The sequence below is a fragment of the Littorina saxatilis genome, linkage group LG12, assembly GCF_037325665.1.
Source record: "Littorina saxatilis isolate snail1 linkage group LG12, US_GU_Lsax_2.0, whole genome shotgun sequence".
Taxonomy (NCBI): Eukaryota; Metazoa; Mollusca; class Gastropoda; order Littorinimorpha; family Littorinidae; genus Littorina; species Littorina saxatilis.
Window position 1 is genome coordinate 67,889,566 of NC_090256.1, and position 19,299 is coordinate 67,908,864.

Below are 19,299 nucleotides of genomic sequence, written 5' to 3' on the forward strand. Positions count from 1 at the left end.
CGTCTTCCTGATGCAAGCTGTGCTGGGCTGTAGCCTGTGGCTTCAATAGGTGTGTCTCTGTAGATGAGAAGAGCGAGTGCAGGATCATCTTGCGACAGTATCTTCTTTGCTGTCTGTACTGCTCGTTCCGCCTCACCGTTCGCCTGTGGAAAGTGAGGACTTGTAGTGACGTGTTTGAATCCCCACTCCTTTGCAAAGATCTGGAACTCTCCGGATGTGAACTGCGTTCCATTATCAGAAACAAGTATCTCGGGGATGCCCTGTCGTGCAAACATGTCTTTCATGTTCTTGATGACTTCTGCTGAAGTGATCGTCTTGAGGTGAGCCAGTTCAATGTACCGGGAGTAGTAATCCACAAGAACAAGGTATGACTGTCCCTTGAGTTCACACAGATCTGCTCCGCACTTCTGGAATGTTCGCTGAGGTAGCTCTGTTGGAATCAATGGCTCTTTGGTCTGCGATGGCCTCTTCTCCTGACAGTGCTTGCATTCTTCAACCAACTTCTTCATTCTGGCGCTGATTCCGGGCCACCAAACTGCTTCCTTCATCCTCTCTCTACATTTAGTGATCCCTTGATGACCCTCGTGGATTCTGCGTAGAATGTCGTCCTGTAGCGAAGCTGGGACCACGATGCGCTTTCCTCTAGTAAGAAGACCCTGATTCTCGCTGAGTTCACTGCGCACTGCGTAGTAGTCACGCAATCCATCCTCAACTTCGGTGATGTACTGCGGCCATCCTTCACGCGTATAGCGAAGTGCTTCTTGGATCAGTCTGTCTTTCTTCGTCTCCACTGCGATTTCTTGCATGCGTTTGTCTGATGCTGCACAAGACCAGGAAATGTCCACACCGTGTAGGTAGGCAGGGATCGCGTTTACCGGTAATTTCCGGTATTTTACCGGTTAAGGGGGGACAGGGTAGGCAAGCACTTTTTTTTTTTATTTTGGAAACAGCTTGCTGCTTGTTTGATTTTTGCAAGCAGAATAACCTAATTAAGGGAAACCATTTAAAATTTTGAGTGAAAAGCAATTTTTGGGGGTTTTATTCACCAAAATGTGAGAAAAACGTTATAAAATGTGCTTATTTTAAAATGTTGCAGTTTGTGAACCAGTGCATGTTTTGATCCAATTTTTCTTCTTTGCAGCAATATGTGTGTGTTTAATAATTCTGTGTATCGAAAAGCATTTCTAAGCAATATATTATTTTAATTTAGCATTTTCAGTTACCGGTTCAGTTCTGATAAGAAAAATACATGAAATCCTAACTGTCAGACTCATAAAAACCCAACCAATGCACTGAACTCTTATTCCATACACAGAACTGATGCTGTACAACTCATAAACAACATATACAAAAACTGAACAAATCCATCAAGCCTTTCAAAAGTTGCAACATTTTAATTGTAGCGTTTTGTCTGAAAATTACATTCAGAGAAAACAGCATTTTAAAGATTTGAACCAGTACATAAAAAAACCAGTAGCACAGTGCACCCTGAATTCATATGTTTTTATCAGAATGACCACTTTACTATGTAGGGAAAAGGATTTGACAATCAAATTATCAGGATTTTTTTTATATACATCATATGAAAACAGCCATCTTTGTTTGTACCGATATGAAAACATGAATCAGAACCAAACTGTCAGACTCATAAAAACCCAACCAATGCACTTAACTCTTATTCCATACACAAAACTGACGCTTTACAAATCATAAACAACATAAACAAAAATGAAACAAATCCATCAAGCCATTCAAAAGTTGCAACATTTTAATTACAGATGTTTGTCTGAAAATTACATTCAGAGAAAACAGCATTTGAAAGATTCCAACCAGTACCTCAAACTAGTAGCACAGTTCAGCTTGAATTGATATGTTTTTATAAGAATAACCACTTAACTATGATGGGGAAATGATTTGACGATCAAATTATCCGGACTTTTTTTAAAAAATCATTTGAAAACTCATCTATGTTAGTGCAGATATGAATCAAAACGAAACTGTCGGACTCATAAAAACACAAGGAATCCTTTGTATTCTTATTCCATGCACAGAAATGGTGCTTCACAAATCATAAACAACATATACAAAATTGGAACAAATCCATCTTGCCATTCAAAAGTTACAACATTTTAATTACCACATTTTGTCTCAAATTACATGTAGAGAAAACAGCATGTAAAAGAGTCTCACTAGTACCCCGGTAAACTAGTACCACAGTAGAGCTTGAATTAATGGGGTGTTTTTTTTTTAACCAGAATAACACTTTAACTATGAAGGGGAAATGATTTGATAATCAAATTATCAGATTTTTTTGATTTAAAAAAAAATCATATGAAAACATTAAAAAAGTCAATTATCTGTGTTTGTGCTGATATGAAAATATTGATCAGAACCAAACTGTCAGACTCATAAAAACCCAACAGATGCCCTGATTTCTTATTCCATTGCATAGAAATGATGCTTCACAAATCATCAACAACATTACATAATTATATATACACAAATGGAACAAAGCTATCAAGCCATTCAAAAGTTGCAACATTTTAATTACAGTATTTCTGTGCTCAATCCTAACACTGCAGCAAATTTCTGTAAAGCTGAATGTCCCTTTCCATGTACCAACATGGTCATACGCGGATTATTTAAAATGCAACTTTACCACCCGAAGCGTTGCAAACACCGGGAGAAGAGTAAACAACTGCAGACTTGAATGGACACTCATATGCACTCCAGATGCAGGGCCTGTGCAAATCCTTGGGCTGATGCATCACCTTCTTTCATAATCAGACTGCTATCAGACAAGCATTCAGTACAGGATATAGACCTTTCAGCAATAGATTGAGCTGATCAATGTTGACAAAAGCCCAACCCATGTCAGCGGAGTGACGCACAGTACCAGTATCCATATCTGCTTGTGATGGGTCAGAAGATGGCAAAGTATCTGTATCTTCTTATGGTTGGTCAGAAGATGGCAAAGCTGATGTTTCTGCTGTGGAAGAGGGTAGTTCCGGTTTAGCAAACTTTTCCATCAGGTCAATCTTTCTCCTCGCTGCCACCACAGGAGGACTGGCTCTCCCCTTGCTCCAACCTAATAAATACACAAACACTGATTTAATATTTGATACAACTGTCCATGGTTTTTGTTTGTAATAAGCTGCAAAATTTAAGACTCAATATAAACGTCAACAAGTGCTTGTACTTTATTTTGCAAATGACCATGTTACATGGGGTGTACCTCAACTTTTTGGCTAGGCCGGTAAATCAGAAATCCCAATCAGCCCCCAACCACTGAACCAGGCGGGTTTTCTTACAACCACCTCAGCGGCTCGTACCCACATATGTCGGTTGACGAACACACACACACACACAAAAGACATTCATTAATTGGCCCCTATCACAAAATTTACATGTCAAGTTTACTATGGGATTTGAGTAACCACACAATCACATACACACAGGAACTAATACTGAAACTAGCTGAATTATTTTCTTTCTTTCTTTCTTTCTTTTCATATTTTTCTTTTAAAATTAATTTATTTCATCACACTTGCTATGTATTTGCTTGTTTCTTGTCTGTTGTCTGTTTTGTGTGTGTGTGTGTGTGTGTGTGTGTTCTGTGTGTGTGTATACATTTTCAGATTTCCTAAACCTAGCACTGTTTGCAGGTGATCTTTATGCTTTTGATTCATGAGTTGCATCCCCAGTCCTTTAGTTTAACTCTTTTTTTTTCTTTGGTGAAGTAAATTGGATCTATTTTTTTATTCCTTAGTTAATGGAAAAGATTTGACAACAATATTGCTGTCAATGATAGGTTGGTCAGCCATGCTGGTGTAAACCAATCCTTTAGAATTAGAGAACGCTCTCTAGTACTAGTAGGGTACTTATTTTCCTACGGTCAATGACCAGAAACAGAAACTGTGTCAGTCGTACATCGCTCAGATGCTGCTTCTCAGTTTGACCCCAGACAAAGAATAATGATGACATGTTACACCATAGTAAGCTCTCAAGGACTGGCCAGCGAAGAACAATAAAATAGGGGTTGTGAAGACGATATCACAGAGATGATTGAGGGAGGGAGGGAGGGGGGGGTGTGCGGCGGCGGCATGGTCAGTAAATTGGATCAAGAAACACGCAAAATACTTCAGACACAAACTGTTTATCATTTACCTGCAAACCCTAACACATTCTTACAACAACAACAACATAACAATGTGCAATAAATCACGTTGTCAAACAAACAAGATCGAAAAGAGAAAGAAGCAAAACCCACCTCGTCGAGTCAAGAATCTTAGAATGTCGTCTGCTTCAATACGATAATGTTGGTTCATTTCGGAGTGTTGTTACTTCCTTCTACTGTTCGCTGCTGCTGGTTCATCTTTCTCTGATATTTCTTGCCACTATGCCGAACATTTCCAATGTTAGGGTTGTTCTCCGCAGCTCAAAACTTTGAAAAATGCTGCTGAATCGGTGAAAACGTCATGGATTTGTTGACACCGGGGGACTGATAAGTTGTCTACTGCGCTTGCGCCAAAGGCCTTTGACCTACATATATTTGCATATATTAATTCCGGGGTTTCGGTTGGAACGGATTCTCTCTCTTTGTGCCTATGTCAACGGAAATTCCCCAACGGTGATGACGTCATCTTGAAGAACGGAAATTTCCACACAGTTTGAACAGCGAAGGGTCATGTCATGTGCGCACATTTACCAGCACGGAGTATCCAAAGTTGACCATTTTTTCGATTTTTTTGATAAAACACAGACAAAAACAACAAAACATCGGTTTGAAAATGGTTTTATTTACATGAATACATGTCTAAAATGACAAAAGCAGATTATTGAATGCATTCCAGGATGTTCAAAGGTGTGAAAAATGCAACAACCCCAAAAAGGTGTATGAGACCAAAAATAACTCATTTTGCCTACCCGGTCTGCCCTTAAGATTTGCCAATACCGGGAAAAAAAAGTGGATGTCGGTCAGACGTACCGATTGTTATTTGGTTTGACCGGTAAAAAAAAAAGTAGTAATTACAAAAATCGTTTGTCAATACGAGGGGGAGAGAGAGAGAGAGACAGAGAGAGAGAGACAGAGAGAGAGAGAGAGAGAGAGAGACAGAGAGAGAGAGAGAGAGAGACTCAGACCTTTATTACAAAAGGAGAGAGAGAGAGAGAGAGAGAGAGAGAGAGAGAGAGAGAGAGAGATTTGGATGGCTTGTTGTGACAGCGCTACAATGTTGCGATTATGTCTCCATTGATGACACTTGATGTCAAGGTGTCAAACATGACGTCAAAAATAACAAGGAGGCGAGCTCCGAAATGTCTTTCAGTACGATGACTACGATTGTGCCAGATCTAAAGTATTTGCTAGCAGATTATTTGAGCAATGTAGGTGGTCAGGGAGCGGAGAAATCTTTCTTGTCGCCGAGAAAAAGATCTACACACACAGACATCAGACATCATACTTTTCGCGCCATTTCTTTTGGTTCCCGGTCCATCGTAAAATCTTTCAGTTTATGAGAAACTGAAAGACAATAAGGGACGGCGTCTAACTATAGCCAACATAGCATCATACCGGGAAATCACGTACTCACACCAGCTTAGATCTTTGTCTACATACAGTTGATTATTGTGAGGCGAAAGTGAAACTGTAACAGTAAGTAACTAGTGAGTAAGTCTTCCAGTTGCGTGATTACTATTTGCTTTCCTATTTTATTTCGGAAGTCTCTCTCTCTCTCTCTCTCTCTCTCTCGCTCTCTCTCTCTCTCGCTCTCTCTCTCTCTCTCCGGCTGCTGATGTGTCACTGTCAAGTTGTGCGACAGTTGCTTTGAGAGGGGGGGGGGGGGGGGAGAGAGAAAAAACGTCCGCATATCACTGACATTGATAAACATTGATTTAATGTATTGTAAGTCATTGTTTGTCTTTTACTGGTTGCCTTGGCAAGCTTACCGATTTTCGTGAGAGCCTTGTAGCCAGCTCATGACGTCATACCGGTTTGAAAAATACCTAGCGCGATCACTGGGTAGGCTTCCACATCTTCAATGAGTGTTGTGACCTCGTCTTGCTGTTCAGTGGTGAACTGAGGACTGCGGGAGAGAGCATCTGCGACGACAAGCTTCTTCCCCGGCACATACTCAGCTTTGACGCTGAACCTCATGAGACGCATCAGCATCCTTTGACATCGTATGGGCGTATCTTGAAGGTCTTTGTGGTTGATGATGGGCACGAGAGGCTTGTGATCTGTCTGAAGCGTCACGTTTTCCAGACCTATCAGGTATCTGCTGAATTTCTCACATGACCAGACTGCTGCCAGTGTCTCTTTCTCGATCTGGGCATATCTGCGTTCTGTGGTTGTCAATGTTCTTGAACAGTATGCGACAGGTTTCATGCCTTCGGGGTGTTCTTGCAGCAACACTCCTCCGATCCCATAACTGCTCGCATCTGCGCTGACGACTGTCGGCTTCCTCAGATCGTAGTGTGCTAGCGTTGGCGCTGAGGTAAGCATCTTCTTCACAGTCACCATGGCCTGGATCTGTGCTGGGCCCCACGTCCATGCTTGGTTCTTCTCCAGAAGTTGTGTCACTGGCTGGAGTACACTGGACAGGTTGGGCAGGTAGCGACCCAGGAAGTTGATCATACCAAGCATCCTCCTCAACTCGGGCACGTTGGTTGGATCTGTCATGGTCATGATGGCTTCCAGTTTGGCTGGATCTGGTGAGATGCCGTTCTTGCTGATTCGATGACCCAAGAACTCGATCTCATGCTTCCTGAGTTCGCACTTCTCCCGATTCAGCTTCAGGTTGACGCTGGCCAGTTTCTTAGTTACGCTTTCAAGATGTCGCTCATGTGCTGGTTCATCCTCACTGTGGACCATCATGTCATCGAAGAAACAAATGACGTTGGACTCATCCTTCAGTATGTTCTCCATGGTTCTTTGGAAAATCTCTGGAGCTGAAGTTATGCCGAATGGCAACCTCTTGTAGTAAAATCTACCGCATGGGGTAATGAAGGTAGTGAGCTTTGCTGACTCTGGGTCAAGTGGAATCTGGTAGAATCCTGATGTGGCGTCTAACTTGCTGAAAACTGCCGACCCAGAAAGCTTGTGCAGGATGTCTTCGAGCGTGGGGAGTGTGTAGCGCTCACGCTTGACTGCTGCATTCAGATGCTTGTAGTCTGTGCAGATTCTCACTGATCCTGACTTCTTCATGACTGGCACTATCGGTGCACACCAATCTGTTGGTTCTGTCACCTCTTCTATAATCCCAGCCTTCTGCATCTTTGTGAGTTCATCTTTGACTTTGTCTAGCAGAGGTATTGGGATCCTTCTTGCTGAGTGAACACTGTAAGCTTCAGATTCTGCTTTCAGAACGATCTTCACTGGTGGGCACTGGACAGGTTTGTCATCCAGCTCACCGAAGGGCATCTCCACAGCTTCAACCCTCATGACTAGGCCCATTCTTGCCGCTGCTTCTCTGCTGAGAAGGTTGTCTGTCTTTGACTGTACGACGAAGAGTCGAAGCGAGTGAAGTTGGTCGTGGACTTTGCTAATGGCCACAAATTGTCCCTCACACTTTAGGATACCTCCTGGACTACGCAGGATTGCGCTGGTTTTGCTAAGTTGTGGGCAAGGCTTCAGCTTTCGGTACTGCGCTGATGAGATAACGGACACGTCCGCTCCAGTATCAATCTTGAATGGGACGTCGCATCCTCCAAACTTGAGTGTCGTCATCCACGGCGGTTCCTTTTTGCCTTCTGAGCACAATGTTCCTACAAAGTGTTCCTCTCGGCTTGCTTGAGCCTCTTCTGAATGCCCCCTCTGTGATGCCACCTCCATTTGTGGTTCATCTATGGCGTTGACTGCCTTGCTTCTGCAGACTGCTGCGAAATGGTTGTTGCGTCCGCACTTGTTGCACTTCTTGCCTTGTGCTGGGCACGCTTGTCTGTGGTGCTGACGACCGCAACGTGAACAGCTGGCCTCTTGCAGCTTCCCCCCGCCTTGGGTTGAGCCGCCTCTGCCTGGAGTATAACTACTGCCGCCTCTACGAGCGCTGCCAGCGCTACCTCCACGCCTGTTCCGTTGATCACTACCTCCGCTTTGTCTGCGCTGTAGTGCGTCTACACTTGACTGCCGCTGGTCTGAGAGCTGTGACTTTACCAGTTCATACTGCCTAGCGTCCTGCACAGCACCTTCTAAGGTCAAGTCCGGTTTTAACTGCAGTTTTTCTGAAAGTTCAGTGTCTAGGACTCCTAACACCAATCTGTCCCTAATGGACTCTTCTTTGTTTGGGAACTCCGCTGTTGCAGCTAACTCATGCAGTGCACGAACATATGTTTCAATGTTTTCTTCAGGCTTCTGATTTCTAACGTGGAATCTAGCTCGTTCATGGATAATGTTTCTTTTTGGAACAAAATACCCATCAAATTTGCCAAGGACAACATCAAACTTCTTTGAGTCTGCATCACTCAGTCCGAATGAAAGAAATATTCTCTCAGCTTCATTTCCCATCGCATAGATCAAAGCACTGACCTGTACCTTTTCCTCATCTTTATCCAGTTTGGACGCTGACCTGTATCTCTCAAAACGCTGTTTCCATTCAGGCCATTTTGTAGGTTGCGTGAAATCGAATGCGTCGGGCGCTTTGAAAGGACCCATGACTCTAGTCTAGTTCTGCTTGCTAGGTCTCGCCACTCAGGTTTCTGTTTTCTGAAACTAAATTCAGTTCGATTTGCTAGAGACGTCGGTACTGACCACGCTGCCACCATGTAGCGTTATGCTATTAGCATAATGTAGCTGTCATACTCACACAACTAGCCCAACAGTCGGATAGTTTGGAAAGGTGTTTATTCAGGCATGATGTCAAGATGGCGACCAAGATGGCGACGCCGGTGTCCAGTCCCCCGGATGCTCATTAGCATATCAAGGGACGTAATACACATAGACTACGCGACAATGGGCAACCGCTTAGATCAATCCCAAGAACATCCTGATTCAAAATCTTGAGCGACAAAATAAAACTTACACTAAAACAGTGTGCTTATAGTTTTTGAGTCACTTGAGAAAAAGTGACTCTATGTAATCGGTCAGTGTTAGTCTGTCCGGCCGGCCGTCCGGCCGGCCGTCCGTAGACACCACCTTAACGTTGGACTTTTCTCGGAAACTATCAAAGCGATCGGGCTCATATTTTGTTTAGTCGTGACCTCCAATGACCTCTACACTTTAACGATGGTTTCGTTGACCTTTGACCTTTTTCAAGGTCACAGGTCAGCGTCAAAGGAAAAATTAGACATTTTATATCTTTGACAAAGTTCATCGGATGTGATTGAAACTTTGTAGGATTATTCTTTACATCAAAGTATTTACATCTGTAGCCTTTTACGAACGTTATCAGAAAAACAAGGGAGATAACTAGCCTTTTCTGTTCGGCAACACACAACTTAACGTTGGGCTTTTCTCGGAAACTATAAAAGTGACCGGGCTCAAATTTTATGTGAACGTGACTCATTGTGTTGTGAATAGCAATTTCTTCCTGTCCATCTGATGCCTCATATAATATTCAGAACTGCGAAAGTGACTCGATCGAGCGTTTGCTCTTCTTGTGTTCATTTGTTATCGCATTTAGAGCATTGATTGCTAAATATGGTTCAATAGAACAAGGCTGTCTCATCAGTCGTCTGCTACAGATCTGTCGTCTGCTGCAGGATCTGTCGTTTGCTATACATGTAGTATCTTTGGCTCAAGTTGACCAGCATGGAAATTGCCATTTTCAAAGTTAGTGATACTGTTAGAATAAAAGGTGGCGAAGAAGGTCCGATCTTGGACATACAGAGACCACTAGGTTACATGCGTTGCCGCATAAAAACAACTCGACAGTGGTGCGCCGTTTTCCCCCAGACAGATACCTAATGGCCTGAGACAACGACAGACATCAAAGTTAGGCTCATCTAAATCAGTAAGTGACGATTGAAGAAGTAGGTAATCCAAATTTGAACACTGAAGCACAAAGGCTCAAATAAGCACAAACTCAGCAATCATCTTCATTGCTTGTAAAATCACACACGCGGTCTTTCGAATCCTGAACCCAGGTCAAAAATGAGTTACTTCCCTTCGGGTATCATTCTCTCTCGTCGCTAGCTGTGAAGCGAAGATTATCAGAATGCGGTCTTTCGCAGTTTTGACGAATGCCAGCACCCCCCGCGGGTTAGGGGGAAGAATTTACCCGATGCTCCCCAGAATGTCGTAAGAGGCGACTAACGGATTCTGCTTCTTCTTTTACCCTTGTTAAGTGTTTCTTGTATAGAATAATTATAGTCAATTTTTGTAAAGATTTTAGTCAAGCAGTATGTAAGAAATGTTAAGTCCTTTGTACTGGAAACTTGCATTCTCCCAGTAAGGTAATATATTGTACTACGTTGCAAGCCCCTGGAGCAAATTTTTGATTAGTGCTTTTGTGAACAAGAAACAATTGACAAGTGGCTCTATCCCATCTCCCCCCTTTCCCCGTCACGATATAATCTTCGTGGTTGAAAACGACGTTAAACACCAAATAAAGAAAAGAAAGTGTACATAGGACTCTATATGCTGAGTTTGGTGTTGGATTTTATGTACAGTAGCTTGATTTCACAGGAACAGAGACAAATGTTTCAAGACATTGTACTGTAGGACTTTTTATGCTGAGTTTGGTGTCAGATTTTATGCTTACTACCTGTTCACTGTATGGAGTATGCTGCAAGATCATCTTGTGGTAATGAGCTTTTGATTTTTACTTCCCAGAGCTAGGATAAAAGTATTAAAACATGGAAAGGTTACCTCTTGAACTGCATTTTTCTTTTGATCCTTTCTTGCTTGATGTTTTCTTTTTGTGTAAGAAAAGAGCCTCCGTGTGCCCTGAAAAATGCTTAAAACGCAAAATTTGCCCGGGGAGCTTTGCCCCCCTGGTCCCCCCACCAGGGCGCTGCCCCTGGACCCCGGCTGAAATGTCAGTACTTTCAAACCACTTTTACTCATTCCCAGGCCTGAATAATAATAATAAATGAGCATTTATATAGCGCAACATCATAACTTTACAATTATGCTCTTTGCGCTTGACACATTTAAAATTAAAACACAGTTATACAAGCATTTACATCTACATTCATAGTCAACAACGCTTAATTAAAAGCATACACCATCAAACATACATTACAAAAAATAACAAACTGGTTTGCAAGCCAAATGTGCTACAGACTATTCCCTATTCCAAAAATGTGTACGTAAAAACGTTGTAAAATTTGTGTATGTGAAAATATGCATATTCCAGGACGTGGAGGTTGAGAACAGGACCCACTACTCTCTCATCACGCCCAGAACAGCCGCCCCCCACGGCGTGACGCTGCTTCTGCCTTTCATTGACCAGGACCTGGACGACACGGAGTGGGTCGTTGCACGCATGAAGGCAGACTCCACACCGCACAGTCTCAGTGATGGTCAGTTTCTTTCTGGATCTGTTTAGTTTGATCAAGGATATAACAGATGCCTCCAACAATTGCGATGGTCAGTTTACTTCTCGGTCTGTTTGGTTTGCACCCTGGATATAGTGAAGCTCCCTTTTCAAACCTCCAACATTCCCTGCATAGTCTCTGTGATGGTCAGTTTACTTCATGGTCCATTTTGTGTGCACACTGGATATAGTGGAGCCCCCTTTTCAAACCTCCAACATTCCCTGCATAGTCTCTGTGATGGTCAGTTTACTTCATGGTCCATTTTGTGTGCACACTGGATATAGTGGAGCTCCCTTTTCAAACCTCCAACATTCCCTGCATAGTCTCTGTAATGGTCAGTTTACTTCGTGGTCCATTTTGTGTGCACACTGGATATAGTGGAGCTCCCTTTTCAAACCTCCAACATTCCCTGCATAGTCTCTGTGATGGTCAGTTTACTTCATGGTCCATTTTGTGTGCACACTGGATATAGTGGAGCCCCCTTTTCAAGGCCTCCAACATTCCCTGCATAGTCTCTGTGATGGTCAGTTTACTTTGTGGTCCATTTTGTGTGCACACTGGATATAGTGGAGCTCCCTTTTCAAACCTCCAACATTCCCTGCATAGTCTCTGTGATGGTCAGTTTACTTCATGGTCCATTGTGTGTGCACACTGGATATAGTGGAGCTCCCTTTTCAAACCTCCAACATTCCCTGCATAGTCTCTGTGATGGTCAGTTTACTTCATGGTCCATGTTGTGTGCACACTGGATATAGTGGAGCCCCCTTTTCAAACCTCCAACATTCCCTGCATAGTCTCTGTGATGGTCAGTTTACTTCATGGTCCATTTTGTGTGCACACTGGATATAGTGGAGCTCCCTTTTCAAACCTCCAACATTCCCTGCATAGTCTCTGTGATGGTCAGTTTACTTCATGGTCCATTTTGTGTGCACACTGGATATAGTGGAGCCCCCTTTTCAAACCTCCAACATTCCCTGCATAGTCTCTGTGATGGTTAGTTTACTTCATGGTCCATTTTGTGTGCACACTGGATATAGTGGAGCCCCCTTTTCAAACCTCCAACATTCCCTGCATAGTCTCTGTGATGGTCAGTTTACTTCGTGGTCCATTTTGTGTGCACACTGGATATAGTGGAGCCCCCTTTTCAAACCTCCAACATTCCCTGCATAGTCTCTGTGATGGTCAGTTTACTTCATGGTCCATTTTGTGTGCACACTGGATATAGTGGAGCCCCCTTTTCAAGGCCTCCAACATTCCCTGCATAGTCTCTGTGATGGTCAGTTTACTTTGTGGTCCATTTTGTGTGCACACTGGATATAGTGGAGCTCCCTTTTCAAACCTCCAACATTCCCTGCATAGTCTCTGTGATGGTCAGTTTACTTCATGGTCCATTTTGTGTGCACACTGGATATAGTGGAGCCCCCTTTTCAAACCTCCAACATTCCCTGCATAGTCTCTGTGATGGTCAGTTTACTTCATGGTCCATTTTGTGTGCACACTGGATATAGTGGAGCTCCCTTTTCAAACCTCCAACATTCCCTGCATAGTCTCTGTGATGGTCAGTTTACTTCATGGTCCATTTTGTGTGCACACTGGATATAGTGGAGCTCCCTTTTCAAACCTCCAACATTCCCTGCATAGTCTCTGTGATGGTCAGTTTACTTCATGGTCCATTTTGTGTGCACACTGGATATAGTGGAGCTCCCTTTTCTAACCTCCAACATTCCCTGCATAGTCTCTGTGATGGTCAGTTTACTTCGTGGTCCATTTTGTGTGCACACTGGATATAGTGGAGCCCCCTTTTCAAACCTCCAACATTCCCTGCATAGTCGCTGTGATGGTCAGTTTACTTCATGGTCCATTTTGTGTGCACCCAGGATATAGTGGAGCCCCCTTTTCAAGGCCTCCAACATTCCCTGCATAGTCTCTGTGATGGTCAGTTTACTTCATGGTCCATTTTGTGTGCACACTGGATATAGTGGAGCCCCCTTTTCAAACCTCCAACATTCCCTGCATAGTCTCTGTGATGGTCAGTTTACTTCATGGTCCATTTTGTGTGCACCCAGGATATAGTGGAGCCCCCTTTTCAAGGCCTCCAACATTCCCTGCATAGTCTCTGTGATGGTCAGTTTACTTCATGGTCCATTTTGTGTGCACCCAGTATATAGTGGAGCCCCCTTTTCAAGGCCTCCAACATTCCCTGCATAGTCTCTGTGATGGTCAGTTTACTTCATGGTCCATTGTGTGTGCACACTGGATATAGTGGAGCTCCCTTTTCAAACCTCCAACATTCCCTGCATAGTCTCTGTGATGGTAAGTTTACTTCATGGTCCATTTTGTGTGCACACTGGATATAGTGGAGCTCCCTTTTCAAACCTCCAACATTCACTACATAGTCTCTGTGATGGTCAGTTTACTTCATGGTCCATTGTGTGTGCACACTGGATATAGTGGAGCTCCCTTTTCAAACCTCCAACATTCCCTGCATAGTCTCTGTGATGGTCAGTTTACTTCATGGTCCATTTTGTGTGCACACTGGATATAGTGGAGCTCCCTTTTCAAACCTCCAACATTCCCTGCATAGTCTCTGTGATGGTCAATTTACTTCATGGTCCATTTTGTGTGCACACTGGATATAGTGGAGCTCCCTTTTCAAACCTCCAACATTCCCTGCATAGTGTCTGTGATGGTCAGTTTACTTTGTGGTCCATTTTGTGTGCACCCAGGATATAGTGGAGCTCCCTTTTCAAACCTCCAACATTCCCTGCATAGTCTCTGTGATGGTCAGTTTACTTCATGGTCCATTTTGTGTGCACACTGGATATAGTGGAGCCCCCTTTTCAAACCTCCAACATTCCCTGCATAGTCTCTGTGATGGTCAGTTAACTTCATGGTCCATTGTGTGTGCACACTGGATATAGTGGAGCTCCCTTTTCAAACCTCCAACATTCCCTGCATAGTCTCTGTGATGGTCAGTTTACTTCATGGTCCATTTTGTGTGCACACTGGATATAGTGGAGCCCCCTTTTCAAACCTCCAACAATCACAGCATAGTCTCTGTGATGGTCAGTTTACTTCATGGTCCATTTTGTGTGCACACTGGATATAGTGGAGCCCCCTTTTCAAACCTCCAACAATCACAGCATAGTCTCTGTGATGGCCTGTTTAGTTCAGGGTTTCATTTACTAGTGCGCCCTGCGCCATTGGCGCATTAAATCTGAAAATGTCCCATCACAATTTCCCTTCAGTGCGTCAAAGGGCGCATTGAGATTACGTACCACCACGCCACCAAATGTACACTTTACATCGGATTACACACTCACACACACACACACTCACACACACACACACACACACACACACACACACACACACACACACACACACACACACACACATACACACACACACACACATACATGGATAACACGATATAGCGGCTAATTTTGGATGGCACCATATTGCACCCTTTTACATCATTGTTGAAAAACGCGTACAGGCCTCTTTGGCGCTTCTTGCCTTCGATTATGTCCCATCGGAATTTGGTTGAGGGGGACAAATGTCCCATTGCCTTTTTCTCCCAGGTTAAACCCTGTTAGTTTGCATCCAGAACATAGCAGAGGCCCTCTTTTGAGACTTCCAACAACAGTGATGGTCAGTTTGCTTCTTGGTCTGTTTAGTTTGCACCCAGGAAATAGTGGAGCCTTTAAACCTCCAACAATCACCGTATAGTCTCAGTGTTGGTCAGTTTCTTTCTGGGTTTGCATCCAGGATATAGAAGAGGCCCTCTTTTAAACCTCCAACAATCACCGTATAGTCTCAGTGTTGGTCAGTTTCTTTCTGGGTTTGCATCAAGGATATTGAAGAGGCCCTCTTTTAAACCTCCAACAATCACTGTATAGTCTCAGTGTTGGTCAGTTTCTTTCTGGGTCAGTTTAGTTTGCATCCAGGATATAGTGTAGCCCCCTTTTAACAGCTCCCAACAATAGTTGACGGTCAGTTTACATCTGTTTTGTTTGCATCAAGCAAATTATTATAAATGGTTGGGTTTTTTTTTAAAGCCCTCACGGTTAAACAATTAGGGGCATGTTCCAGAGTGTTGCCCGGACTTTGGTGTTTGTCTTTAAGTTTAATGCTTATTTCTTTTGTTCATTTTGCCCCCATCAGAAGTGAGCCCCACCCAGCAGGAGGGGTTTGAGAAGCTGGTGTGTAGCAGACTGGGCGCGGTGGTGGCAGGATTCCATGAACTGGTGCAGTCCGCCATGCCCCACGGCCCCTGTGTGGCTGCCATGTTCAAGTCTCTCACCAAGTTCTTCACCACCGTCCTCTGCCTCGTCAAATATGTGAGTGAGCAAGTTAGTGTGTGTGTGTGTGTGTGTGCGTGCGTGCAAGTGCGTGCTGAATAAGTGTGTGAGTAGCAAGGCAGCCGCAATTTAAGAAATAGAATAGTTTTGTGATGCCAGATCCTGAAAAAAAGGGTGAACATGTTCAGATTCATTCATTGATTCAGTGGGACAACAAACTTTACCCAAGGCTGAATCAGGAGATTGCCATAGTTTAGTTGGAATGTATTTCAAAGGCAGTGCTGAGGTGAAGAGGTCTAGTGCTTTCTAATTTACAAGAGAAGAATGTTGCAACTCATGTAGCATGTGAAAAAAAAGAAAATGTGCAGATGTAAAGTAGCCAACCTCAACTTTGCTGAATGCAGGTGAGGAAGAGTCACATCACACAGTAGTGTTCACAGGCATGAAAATTCTCCGTATTTTCCGTATTTTTGAAAAAAATAAACCGTATTTTTTTTTAATTTCCGTATTTTTCCTTTTTTTTTTTTTTTTAATTTTTTTTTTTTTTTTTTTAATTTTTTTTTTTTTTTTTTCCTAGTCACAGTTATAGTAAAATAGTTTTGTGGCCATGTTTGAATCCAATTTTAAGGCTCAGATAGCCCCAGATTGCACCAAATTGCACCCTTGAAAAAAAAAATTTCCGGGGGAGCATGCCCCCGGACCCCCCTAGAAGTCTTGGCGCTTTGCGCCTGCGAAACTTGGCGCTACGCGCCTGCAAAACTTTGCGCTACGCGCCTTCGAATTTTTTTTTCAGTATTTTTTTTTTTTTCAGTTTTCATGCCTGAGAACACCAGCCTAGCCTCTTGTTCTTCTCTTAGTAGTTATTAAAATGTTTAAAGTTTGAGCTTGCTTTCATGAGGAGAGTTTGTATGGGTGATGCTGTGCCTGCAGTTTTTTTTCTGTGTTATTTTCATGTACCCCCCAGAGGGATTTACTGAAATAAAACGTTTTTTGACTCGGTTATTTAACTCCCCGGATGAATTAAACATTTTTTTTAAAAAGAATGCAACACTTTAAACTGTTTGAATAATGTTCACATTTCTGCATCCAGTTTGTGACATCATTCTGTCTTTGATTGATATGTGTGTGCTTGCACTGTAAATAATGTTATTGTTTTTCACCCAATGATTGCACAGCACTTTGAGCAGGGTTTAACCCTGGATACACGCGCTTTATGAATAGTATGCATTATTATTCTTTGACGGTGTGTCGTTTCAGTATCTCCACCTGTACGGAACCCACTCGGGCCACATGAGTTCACGCTTTGAGAAGCTGGTCAAACTGATTGGCACGCAGCTGACTCAGCACATCTACAACTTCATCACTTTCGTGCAGGTCAACACAGTCTCATGTTATTTACACCTCTCCCTTTTTTGCAGAATCGAAAGATTTCCGAGAAATGGAAACATGAGAGACCCCTGTTTTGTTGGGCCTGGTCTCTGGAAGCAAACGATTCTTTACTTAGATTTTCATATTTGATCAAGACTCAAGTCTTGGTGAAAAAAATGCAGTGCGTTCAGTTTCAGATTGACTAAATGTATTGATTTTGCCTTACAAGACTTTTTTTTAAATTGTATTTTTAGGGTGGCTAATAAAAAACAAAAAGGACTTGACAGTATGCTTTATGGCTGTATAGATCATCATAAAAATGTTGTTGATGCTGTTTCATGACTGGCTGCATGATAGATTAAACAAAAGGTTCCACCGCTGTACATTTTGTAAATGCTCGACACTGCTCAACGTGTTATGATGTTTGACAACAGAGGTTTCCACTTCCATAAGTTTTATAGATGTTCCCCAACAAACTTTTTTTTTCCAGACTGTGGAGATTGAGCGCCTTGAGAACAACCAGCAGAAAGACCTGAAGAAGAAAAAGAAGACAGGGAAGAACACACAGTCACAGAAGGATGTAAAGGCCAAGTCTGCTCCTGTACGTTGAAATGTTATTTGGCTTTTAATGTTTACTGTCTGTTTATTGACTGAATGGTAGGTGAAAAAACTCATACACATGAAAACTCAGTCATGTGTATGTTGGAGTTGCAGCCCATAAACGCAAAAGAAGGATCTGCTGCAGCATGTCTTCTGGTGAAGCTTCATCCAGTCATTTCCAGTAACACCAGGTACAATGTTTAGTGTCTGCTACAGATTAAAGGTGGAAATACTGTACCCACAATGCTAGGGGGAAAAGGTCTGACCAGGCTTCATCAATCGGTGCCAGGTATGTCGGGTACAATGTTCAGGTACAATGTTCAGCTACAAATTGTTATGTTTTCTGGTGCAGATCAAAGGCGGTAAGCAGGACAAGATGATCCCAAACCTGATCTTTGCCATTGAGGAGGTGGAGCGACATCTGGTCAAGCTCAGCAAAAAGGCCAAGGTAGGTGACACCTTTATGCTGTGCTTCAGAATGGCCAGGTCAATCTCACTGTATAAAATAGTACGGTTTTCCTGTGATGCAAGTTATTTGATACAGTGGACCCCCCAACCCCTCCCCCATTCAACCCCTCCCCCATTCAACCCCTCCCCCATCCAACCCCTCCCCCATTCAACCCCTCCCCCATTCAACCCCTCCCCCATTCAACCCCTCCCCCATTCAACCCCTCCCCCATTCAACCCCTCCCCCATTCAACCCCTCCCCCATTCAACCCCTCCCCCATTCAACCCCTCCCCCATTCAACCCCTCCCCCATTCAACCCCTCCCCATTCAACCCCTCCCCAATTCAACCCCTCCCCCATTCAACCCCTCCCCCATTCAACCCCTCCCCATTCAACCCCTCCCCATTCAACCCCTCCCCCATTCAACCCCTCCCCCATTCAACCCCTCCCCATTCAACCCCTCCCCCATTCAACCCCTCCCCCATTCAACCCCTCCCCCATTCAACCCCTCCCCATTCAACCCCTCCCCATTCAACCCCTCCCCCATTCAACCCCTCCCCCATTCAACCCCTCCCCCATTCAACCCCTCCCCCTCCTTGTTTTAGGACCACAGAACATTTTGAGGAAAAAATAGGTCTGAGAAAAAAAAAAAAAAAGTTGCAATCATGTTTATCATGCTTTCAAGCAGTGGAGCAGACACTGTCACGGTATAAAATCATCTGATTTTTTCCATGTAACACACAAGTTATCTGATACAGTGGAATGAGACATGAAACTGGCTCTTTGTAAGATCCATTGTAAAGACCTTCCTTTTTGAGCCAAAAGTTGACTTCACAAAATCTTTTTACCGAAAGTTCAGTGACAAAGCTTCATGCAGCAAGCTTTCGTGAAGTCTACCTTACCCAATTAATATCAGGCGTTTCCAGAACATCGAGCTCACAAACAAAACTTTGGAATGCTGACAGCCAAGCTGTTTTTGATTTCTTCTTGCAGTGCCGTTAAAACAGATCAGTTGAGGAGGCTGTTTTGGGTTTCTTCTTGCAGTGTTGTTAGAACAGATCAGTTGAGGATGCTGTTTAGGATTTCTTCTTGCAGTGTTGTTAGA

The 19,299-nt window shown here is 43.3% G+C and overlaps 1 protein-coding gene across 1 annotated transcript in view; it reads left to right on the plus strand.

Moving 5' to 3' along the window:
• The window catches only part of LOC138982632 (Fanconi anemia group I protein-like), a 63,058-nt gene that overhangs the window by 41,855 nt on the left and 1,904 nt on the right, over positions 1-19,299 (plus strand). The window contains exons 27-31 of the mRNA XM_070355958.1: positions 11,295-11,460; positions 15,643-15,818; positions 17,037-17,153; positions 17,638-17,748; positions 18,100-18,195. Of these exons, the coding sequence (XP_070212059.1) occupies positions 11,295-11,460; positions 15,643-15,818; positions 17,037-17,153; positions 17,638-17,748; positions 18,100-18,195 (666 nt within the window). The remainder of the gene's footprint in view (positions 1-11,294; positions 11,461-15,642; positions 15,819-17,036; positions 17,154-17,637; positions 17,749-18,099; positions 18,196-19,299) is intronic.